Genomic DNA, 10,413 nt, shown 5'->3' with positions numbered 1-10,413 from the left:
AGCTCCACATACCTGATGCTCGAGAGGCTGGTGGAGCAACCGAAGTCCATCCATGAGCTGGCCTTGTTTGGGGAGATTGGGATCAGCGGAGATTTGGGCCCCCTGACCAAAGCTGAGTCGGATGCCATCTCCCAGATCTTGCTGGTCCTCAAGCCCTTCCGAGGCCACTGAGACCCTCAGTGCTGCTGATGCCTTCCTCAGCCAGGTGGTCCCCATAGTAAAGGAGCTCCACAGCCAAACAGAGAGCTTCCTGGGGTCCAGTGTTCCTGGCTGGGCAGGTCGCTTTCACCAGATGTGCAAGCACTGGTGACACAGCTGAAGGAGGGCCTTAGGAAAAGGCTTGAACCCTTGGGGTCCAACACAGTGCATATGCTGGCCGCCATCTGTGACCCAAGGGTGAAAGGCACCATATGTGGCAGCGAGACACTGAGTCGCTGGAGGGAGGTACTTATTAAGAAAGTGATGGAGGTGGAACGGCAGAGGCGGGGGGAAGTGGGACAGGGGGATCCAGCCTGCCATCCACAAGCCAATCTTCCCCTCCACCAGAGGCACTGCCAATAAGGGCTAAGGCCATGGCAAACATTAGGGGGTCCAGACCCACCAGACCCCAGGATCAGGCAGACAGCCCTCACACCATGGTGTCTGCATATCTTGCCGAGCCTGTGGAGCCCCTGGATTGTGACCCCTTGGCCTACTGGGCAACCCGCAGCCCAATGTGGCCGGGTCTGGCCACAGTTGCCTGGGAATACTTGTCCTGTCCACCGACCCCTGTGCCAAGCGAGAGGGTGTTCAGCATGGCTGCGGATGTAGTGACACCCCACCACACCTACCTGGATCATGGTTTGGGGGAGCAGCTGGTGTTTCTCAAGGTGAACCTCCTGCTGCTGGGGGTCCCCAAGCTCCAGGTGCAGACGGCGCGAATGCCGCCCTCCTCACTCCATCTGGATCACGAGTTTTGTCTGTCAGCAGCCTACGGTGCAGTTTCTCCCAAACCCCTACATCTATCACCATGAAAGTTGGCAGGCTTTGTGGGCTCCTCAGGGGCTAGCAAGCCTGCAGTTTTGAGATCCCTGTGGCTTTCCACACAAGTCACAGGAGGTTCTCTCTCAAGAATGTGGGTGTTGTTTCTCCAAACCCCCTGAACCTATCTGTTGAAGGTTGGCAGGCTTTGTGGGCTCCTCAGGAGCTACCATTCCTGCAAGTTTCATCAAGATCAGACAAGAAATGCCAAAGTTATAGTCTGCTTTGACCTTCCCCATTATAGCCTATGGGGAAGTCAAAGCAGCTCAAATATTCGACTGAGCTTCAACCTCGAGTCGAAGTGGACCCACTTCAACTCGAAGCAGACAGCAAATCGAAGTGGGACCCAGTTTAATATTCGACATGGTTGTCGAATCAAATATTACCTGCTCTGCACAGCCCTAGAGGAAATGACATGGGTCATGACACCTTGGGGACCAGCAGGCCTTCCATGAACCAAAGGGAGAGCTCAGGTGTGGGGGGCTGAGCCCCTTCATAGAAAGGCAAGAGCCCCCTGTAAGATTTGAAAATCATAACTTGGGGAGGTCTCCAATCAGACGGCTCCTTCACTTAGGTGGATTTGTTAATCAATGAACCCGTTCAATTTTTTTTGCAGACACTTCCCCACCCCCACCCCACCCCAAGAGTCAAAGTATAATTTGAATCCTGGACACATTAACTCTCTAGATCCCAAAGGTGGTGTGTCTGTGTCTGGGTGCACACTCCCAATACATACCAGCTCTAGACTTTTCCAAATCACTCCTGACTTCTTCCCATTACCCAAGAGATATTTGCATATAAGATCCTTGTCAAATACTTGCATTTCCTTCCCCAGGCCTGAATTCCTGTTAGGTCCCCTTTAGCCAACAGCAGTTCAGAACAGACTCCCTCCTTCTTCCTTCCCACAATGTGGATTCCTGCTGCCAAACTTTGTCCCTCCCCTTCCTTTTCCATATGCCTTCCTCAGCCACTCACCATACATTTCTCAAGCATAGAAAGCTATCCATCTTGTAACACTCACCTCTCTAAAGTGCTTAATCCCAAATTTCATCTCTCGCAGCCCCATATCTTAGATCCCTTCTACAACAGCCTAGTCCAGGAGAATCACAGGAGGTGACAATAGCCAGCAAAAGCAATATGAGTCAGTTCAGGAGCTAGAGAGCAAAACTGGGTCTGTCTGTGTGCAGCAGCTGAAGTAGAGAATCCTTTCCACATTTAGAGAGACAGGATCTGGTTGCCACAACATAAATATACCTTAAATTCCATGTCAACCTAAACAGAGTGCTAATCATTCTCCAAATCCAAAAAAACCTCAAGGCACTAGTGAATACTGCTGTGCCCATATTGATAAGAAGTATTATCACTCCCACTGTGGATGTAAGGAAACTGAGGCACAGAGTGGTCTTGGACAAGATCAGTGATCACACAGCAAAATTACCAGCCAAGGTAGGGTCAGAACACATTTCTGGGTCCAAGGTCTAAAATCCCAACTATAGAACAATGCTGGCTCTTCTAAGCCACACTTCCCGATGCCAGGAGGGCTTCAGGAAGGGTCAGTTTCCCCACAGTGCTTTACCTGGTGAATCCACAAGAGGTAAGGTCTTGACAGTAGTGGTTTGTAGCAGAGTCTGGAGGTCTCGGTATGTGCAGTTGGATGAGATGAATTTCACATCACAGACCATAATATCCTCAACAAAGATATTGTATTTGCTGGAGTTTAACAGACAATAAAGACAGGAGTCAGTGCAATATTTAAAAATGTCAAACAGAAATATTTCCCAAATAGGCAAGCAAAACAGCTCCTTTCAATAATCAGATTAATATATTCTAGTGAGAACAACTACAGGAGAAATGAACATTTTCAAACTGTTCAGGAATCAGAAAGATGAGCGGGGAAATCATTTGCAATCAAACATAACATTTCATTTTCTAGATTTTTTAAAGCTATTAATTGCTTCAAATACAATTTAAATATATTTCTAAATAACATGTCATTTCAAATAAAGTGTCAAATGGTTTAATTTAGGAGATTTTTTAATTCAAGATTTTGGGTTTTTTCAAATTTGGAGGCTTTTTTCAACAGAAACAATTTGGAAAATTGACACAAATTCACAAACTCTTTCAATTGATCAGAATCTGCCTTTGCAGTGGAAACATGCCCCAGCTCCATATGTAACCCTGTGCTTCGTCATTTTCCTCTTCTTGTTTCTCATCCTCATCTCGCTCTTTTTCTGTAGAACATGTCCCTCATTCCCCTCTGTTTCTTTCTGCCCTGTCCTACTTTCCAGTTTTCCAGTGACAGTTTCCCATTGCTTCACTCTGTTCTGTCTTATTTCCCTTCTCCCCCAGTGGTACTACACCTTATGTGATTCCAGCCCAGGTCTGGCAGGTAGGGCAGCTTCTTCACCTGGATGATACTGTCATAGAGACTGGGTTGCAAACTCTGGGCCACCATGTTGGCAAGGATGACAGCCACCATCATAGGCAAGATGTGAGAGATCTGACCTGTCAACTCAAAGCAAATCACTGCAGTGGAGACGGTATGGCTCACTGCTCCTGTCAGAGCTGCTGCACCTTTCACAGGGGTGGTAAACAAAGAGTAGAGGAAAGACAGTATCAGATGGACCATAGAGTTAATGGAAGTGAAAACAGAAGATGGCAGCAGAAGGAAGAAAGAAAGAAAGAAAAAGAGTTTCCATACTCACCAATGACTGCATACCCCCCAGGTAATATTTTATAAACAAGTCCATCAAAAAGGATTCCATCTGGAAAGAGCGATGCCATAATTTCACCAACAAGACGTCCAAAAGCTGCACCTGAACAGCATCACAAAAGACCACTAGTTAACACCTATAAACCCAAAATGTTCATGCTCCTTGAGGCAAGGAATTTGTCATGTCTATGCTGTGTAAAGTTGTATGGGAAGATACTAATGGTGTGTATGCTAAAACAAAAAAAAAATTACATTAAGATGGAGTCAAGGTTGAACGTATGTATCAGCAACAAAAGGGTGAACACAATCAGACTGTGCAATTATCCCAAAATAAAACCTTACAAACTGAATAAATTAGGGTAAAAGTTATAGCCTGAAGAAACCCAAATGTTTTTAAAGTCCAAAAATGCAACTAGGACACCCTTGGCACACTGTAGTCATGCAATGATCATCAAGGCACATTAATGTTTGTGGTCCCTGACAGGATGAAACTCAGTTTTAAAGACCTGGCTGCCCAAACCATCTATGTCCAGACCCCAACATGTTTTGAGTTCTTTTAAAGATAAGTTTAACTGAATTTCCTGAGCTTGCATTCCCATATTTTACTGTAAACCGCCAATAAGAATTATCAAATTTAAGAACACCTTCATCTAGACTTTGTCTCAGAATTAAAACAAAATCAATAATCACATATCAGTTAACTTCCAATCAGTCAGGAGTTACTAATAATCTTAGCTAAGGTTGCAGCATGTTTAAGTGAAGGATAAAGGTTGCTTTCTTGTAGCTAGGTCCTCAGGGAGAAAAAGTGGCCTATTACTAATACATATTAAGGGAGTTCTTTAACTCAACAGGAAGGGTCCTGATATTTTTGGAGTGGAAGGGCCAGGTTTAAAGTCCCATCTCCTCTCTGAAAAGCCTCAGAGAACAGCTAAAACTCACCCAGCACAAAAACAGGCATGAAGCCTCCACATGGTATTGGCATGGTAGTAGCGATGACAGACATCCAGAACTAGGACAGAGGAACATGGAGTTATCATTAGTGTGTTGCTGTAGCATCTCCAGCTGCCCTGCCACACTTTCCATCCTGCCATTTCCTCTATCTAGACTCTGTAATCTCAAGAGCAGCAAGGAATGTGGGGAGCATAAAAAAGCGAGAAAGGCAGGAGTCATGCAACCCATCACACTCCAGAGCACAAGGCAGATGCTTTCCCAGTGACCGCTTTGCTGATGGGGAAGTTCATTCACAAAAAGAAGGAACAAATGTTGACCCTTAATTTCCTGTCAACCCCAGAAATGAGGAGTTCCCCATCTTTACTGATAGTTTTGTTTATTCCTCAAACAGTATAAGTCATAAAATCTTGGGCAGAGTCACAACCAATTATCACACTTGAAGCAGGAACACCCAGAACTAGGTCTTAAGTAATTTCACAGAGTCTTCTTAGGAGTAGATCAGCCTTGCACATGTCTTGAAGGCCAAAAGGCTTATCCTTTGTTAGATCAACAGGATGAGTGGCTCCAGAGTCAAGGACTCTACAGTGAACCCTGGATGCATCTACACGAGAAGCTATGTCGCCATAGCGATGAACCACGTCAACTCATTGCTATGGCACTGTAGCATCAGCAGGCACAAAGCATGATGCTGCTGCTACTGTGCAGTAGCAATGAGCTACTGTGCATTAACTCATTGCTACTGCACACTAGGTTTGGAAACAACCTGTGCAGCACCAGGACTGTGCAGTACTGGCAGTTACTAAAGCAAGCACTAAATGACTGCACTGTAACAACTGCACAGCTGAGTGCAAACATAGACGTGCCTTCCTATGACCTCGCCACTGTGAACTTACAACAAGGACTGTGAGCAGGAGAAAGGAGCAATACTGCTGTGATGAGGGGAAAATGCTCTCTCAGGTATCCATGATCCAGCCAATTGAAAACAATATTTAAATTTCCACCTAAGAAACCTGGAAATGAGTTTACTTTTCAGAGAGCACGTATGACATACTCTACATAGCTGCAGTAGCTGGGTAGGTCCTGACAGAGTAGTTGGAATAAAATTAGCCATAATTCTTTTACACTTCATGCCCTAAATGGTAGGGAACTTTATGCCCTGTGTAACTGCATTTTGGAGCACTGATGCAATTGGCTATTTTCTCCTGTGGCAAAAGAAAATAGCTGTGTGTGTGTACCAGCCCTCCCACCTTCTAACCAAATAGCCTACTGGTTAGAATAATTGCCTAGGGAGTAGGAAAGCAGAGTAAGAGAGATGAACTTGTTTCTCAGCAAAGTACTGTCACCACCAAGCCATTGGCTAGGCCCTACTGTATCATGTCTCCAGCATACCATGCCTTGCATTAAATTAAACAGCAGTGAGAAAGTTTCTGCCCTTTATTCACATAAACTGAAATAGGATTTAACCCAAAGTGAATAGATCCAGGAATTCCAGAATGTGGAAATCTTCAAGAGAAGACTGGACAGTCACTTTGCTGGGGTCACCTTACCGCAGTTGTCTTTCCTGCCTAGTGCAGGCGGCTGGACCCAATGATCTTCCCAGGTCCCTTCCAGCCTTACAATCTATGAATCTATGTGACCTCTCACATCCAGTGGTATAGGGATATTCCAAAGATGGATGACCTTTGCCCCCAAGCAGTACCTGGGACAGCCCTTTGTCTATTCTAGTACTAGGGACTGGATTGGTTCTGGGCTGGCCCTACAATCTGAAGAGCTGCAACAGTGGAGTACAACCAGGTTGGTCCCCTTTGCCCTAAGATATACCATATTCAGCCCAGCTGCAGCTAAGAACTTGGACCATAGTACAGTGAAGTGGAGAATCAGACTTGATCACTGTCCAGGCCATAGTAAGGGCAGGCTCTTCATTATGGAACCTATTCCACTCTAACACAAACCAACAGTAAAATGTATGCCCTGACATTTGCAGTTTCTCAGAGCATTGCATTTCTTAAAACTGCAGCTTCTCAAAGCTTTTCACTGGAGAACAGAGGGACACAGGAAAGATATCCCACATGGCCCAGTCTCTCTGTTTAAATAAATATGGCTACAGAACACACTAGGCCAGCACTACTAAAGAACCTTCTGCTCTCTGTCTGACAGATATAAAAACAATCTGTCCAGGGTGGGGTGTTCATCAAACATTGCTGATCATTTCTGATAAAGGACATGTGGCTGCCTAATGCTAAATTGTCTCTGCCATCTCTCTCCTTCCCCCTAAACAAAGGAAATTATTTCTTCTTCTCCTCCTCCTCTCACTCATGCATTGGTTACATAGATGAACTTCTCAGTCTGAACTCTTGTAACTTCCATAAGACTCTCTGGTACAAGTCTGCCTTATTTTTGCATATTTTGCTTTAATTCGGTAATCTGCCAGTGTCATAGACAGCTCTCTGCAAGTTTCCATAACACTTGAGCCTGCTGTAGCTCATGCTAAACTGAGCCAAAGAAGTACCAACCAAATCTCTGTATTATAGAAAAATATGGTGCCTCAAACCATAAATAAATAATGCTTGGAAATATCCTTAGTAGTTTCCAACCTTACACTTAACATCAAATACACACCAAGAAGCATGCTTGCTAGGAGATTTCCTAGGCCTCCAAGAAGAGGCCCTGGGTCAAACAGCAAATACAGATCATCCAAAGTAAAAAATGCCCCAACTTAAGGAAGAAACTACAGCCCAGTCTTTATTATAAGCCACTTGACAGTGATCAGTGGAAGGGTCTCAGTCTGCAGGGGGCAAGAATAAAGAGAGGAAGGTCAGGGTGAAGGGGATAATTTCTCAATTCCAGAAAAATATTCCCCAGTGATGCATGTAAAATCCAAGATTCAAAATTATTCCTCCTCTCAGCAGATGGACCACAAACTCTTCCTAATGATAATTATTTGTAGCTTCTACATAGAACATTTTTCTAGGTTGATTTCAAAGCATTTTACAAAGAAGGTCAGTATTTAGAGCTGCCATTCTGAATGGAAGGGAGGCATACATCCAGATTAGGAAAGGGGTGGGCTTTCTACCTTCATGAGAAAGAAGAGCAGGATGATGATGAAGACACTGACGTTGGGGTGAATCCAGACGGCAGATTTCCCTAAAACCTGTGGGTCCCCTGTGTACTTTACCCAAGTGTAGTTGTCAAATAAGGAGCTGATGGCCTCCCTTGGCATCAACTGCGAAGATAAAAGGCAAGAAAACAGTGAGGTTCAAAAGATTAAAATTGGGTCAGTGCTACACTCAGGTTGCCCACCAAAAAGAAGATGGGGTCCTTATGTTTCTTCCTGCTTGAAAATGTTCATCTAGATCAGGGGCTGACAACATACAGATCCAGCCTACCGACCTACTGGATCCAATCTACCATGCTCAAGGCCACTTGCATACTGGGAGTTAATTTTTTCACATTAAGCTGCTTATACCTGCCTGAAGCAGAGTGTGAAAACCAAGAATTAAACTACATAATGTTTGAGGTCCCTCCACCCTGTGATTTTATTATTGTTATTCAAAGAACAATCTCTTTCCAGGCTCATAAGAGTTCAAAGGCCTTGAACATTTCTCACTACTCCCCATTAACGAAGGGGAAACCCTTCTCCCAGGGTGTATGCTCATTGGGCTGAAGGGTGAAGAGAACATTAAATGCATTCATTTTTTCTCAGAATTACACATTTACAGCTTTATAACTATATGTCCCACTTACCTCTCCTGCCATGAATTGCCCAAACCCTGGAGGGAAGGTCACAGTTGCTATAAGAAAGGTTATAACTCCTGGGTATATCAGGCGGCTGGAAAAAAATGTTTAAAAACTATATCACATTCACTTCTTTCAGCCCTAATACCTTGGGCTGTGACTCTGTTGGGTCATAGATGGGCCTGAGGCATGCTTGCAAACTAATTACCAACAAAATCAGAGTCAATTGCTAGAGAGACTCCAGTAGCTAATTAATTGGTAGGGTAGAAAAGAAGTGTTTTCTCCCTCTTGAATCCACACTACTCCCAATACCTATATTACAGGTGTGGTGCTAAGTGGAAGTCTATGACCTGATGTATCTTTTGGATGAAGTGTAAGATCTGAAGCACTAACATTTTTGGGAGCAAAATATTATTTAAATGAAAGATATTGTTTTATTCACCAAACTCTTTTTCTGAATTCTTCCCATGCCACTTTTAAGTTCAAACACAAATACAGTGGTTATTGTACGAAATGTCTTGGCTTATGTTATGAAGGAGGTTATACTAGGCAACCTAATGATCTCATATAGCCAGTGAATCTATGCTTTCAATTATACAGTAAATTTTCCTGTTTCTCATCATCTGGTCTGCTTTTACATTCACTTTGTTGCAGTTTAGACTGTTCTAATTGTTCTAAATTCTAACTGTACCCCAGGGATAGGCTCCATAATGAGGACTGAGAAATCTGCTCCTCATAAATACAATTCTTCTGGTTTTTCCTTGAACTGGACATTTCTCCCTGTTCAAATCTACAAGATGCTAGGACTTAAGGGCACTCTGTCTCACACAGTAAGGCCCTTCGAAATGTTAAGAGGTAGCAAAATACTTTATATATTCTTACTGGGCCACTATACACTGAAAATTAATATGTTGCAAAAAGACCTTTTTTCTCTATGTCAATAATAACAGCATGCCATTTATTAGAAGGGGAAAGTGCTATAAAATACCATGGGTTCGGTTTTTTTAATTATTTGCTACATGTCCTTTTCATTTTGTTTTAGCTGGGGCAATAAACCCAAGGAACCAGTTCCCTTCTCTTTACTTTCAGATTCATTGTTGATCCTCAACAATGCAGTATTATTTCCAACTATTTACTTGCTGTTGCTCTTTTTTTTTTAAATGTTTTAGTATGGAAATATTTCTATTAGGTCAAATTTAAATTGACATTTTCTCTTTCAGACATCTTAAAATAAATAAACTATGCCTCTGAAGAAGAAATTGTTTTGGATGACCTCCTGAGGTCCATTCCAGCTCCATTTTTGTATGTTTTTGTGATTATTGATTTTCTATTTTAAGAACATTTCCTGTCTAATCAATTATATTTTCCCTTCCTAATAAAAATGGCAGGGAAACATGAACATCTCTCTTCCAGACCAAGCTTGTCAAAAAGAAAATCCAGCTCAGAAAAAAATGTTTGCTCATGGATAAAAATATCTTCACCTGAAATCAACTCTTTGGGACAGATTCTGATATCTTTACTAAGTATGAGATTACATGTTACAATTAGACCACATAAAGAGCATTTAAAACCTTAAATTATCACACATTAAGGCTCATTAACAAGTGCTAAGTGCCCTCTAGGCATTTTAAAATTGTGCCACTTTGGATGAGGGTTATTTTTGAGATGTGCTACCTAGCTCAAGTCAAGTTAACTTCTGAATGTTCAATTAAGATAAAACCACACATTTGTGGTCCTCCAGTATCCCATGATTCTACAGCTCTAGACAGATGGCTAGAAACAGCTGCACAGCAAATGGGTGGGGAGGGTGAATGGGGAGGGAGGGAAAAGGGTGTGAAAGGGGAAGGGGGATGGGGGGCAGGAGTGGAGTGGGAGGGGAAAACTGCCAGGCTGTCATGCCCTTCACCCCCCAGATCACCTTCCAACCCCCTATCAGCCTCCAATCATCCCAACACCCCCCAGTTGTCTCCCACACCCCTGGATCACCACTTGAC

General features: G+C 43.4%; 1 protein-coding gene across 1 annotated transcript in view; it reads right to left on the bottom strand.

Moving 5' to 3' along the window:
• The window catches only part of CLCN1 (chloride voltage-gated channel 1), a 106,609-nt gene that overhangs the window by 14,201 nt on the left and 81,995 nt on the right, over positions 1 to 10,413 (bottom strand). The window contains exons 11-16 of the mRNA XM_019526678.1: positions 8,429 to 8,513; positions 7,758 to 7,907; positions 4,673 to 4,742; positions 3,726 to 3,836; positions 3,381 to 3,594; positions 2,597 to 2,730 (exon numbers count right to left, since the gene is read on the bottom strand). Of these exons, the coding sequence (XP_019382223.1) occupies positions 2,597 to 2,730; positions 3,381 to 3,594; positions 3,726 to 3,836; positions 4,673 to 4,742; positions 7,758 to 7,907; positions 8,429 to 8,513 (764 nt within the window). The remainder of the gene's footprint in view (positions 1 to 2,596; positions 2,731 to 3,380; positions 3,595 to 3,725; positions 3,837 to 4,672; positions 4,743 to 7,757; positions 7,908 to 8,428; positions 8,514 to 10,413) is intronic.

Source organism: Gavialis gangeticus, unplaced genomic scaffold, assembly GCF_001723915.1.
Source record: "Gavialis gangeticus isolate Ggan-Ray unplaced genomic scaffold, GavGan_comp1, whole genome shotgun sequence".
In the NCBI taxonomy this organism is placed as follows: Eukaryota; Metazoa; Chordata; order Crocodylia; family Gavialidae; genus Gavialis; species Gavialis gangeticus.
Note: the sequence above shows the minus strand (reverse complement) of the source record. Positions and strands in the feature narration are given on the sequence as shown.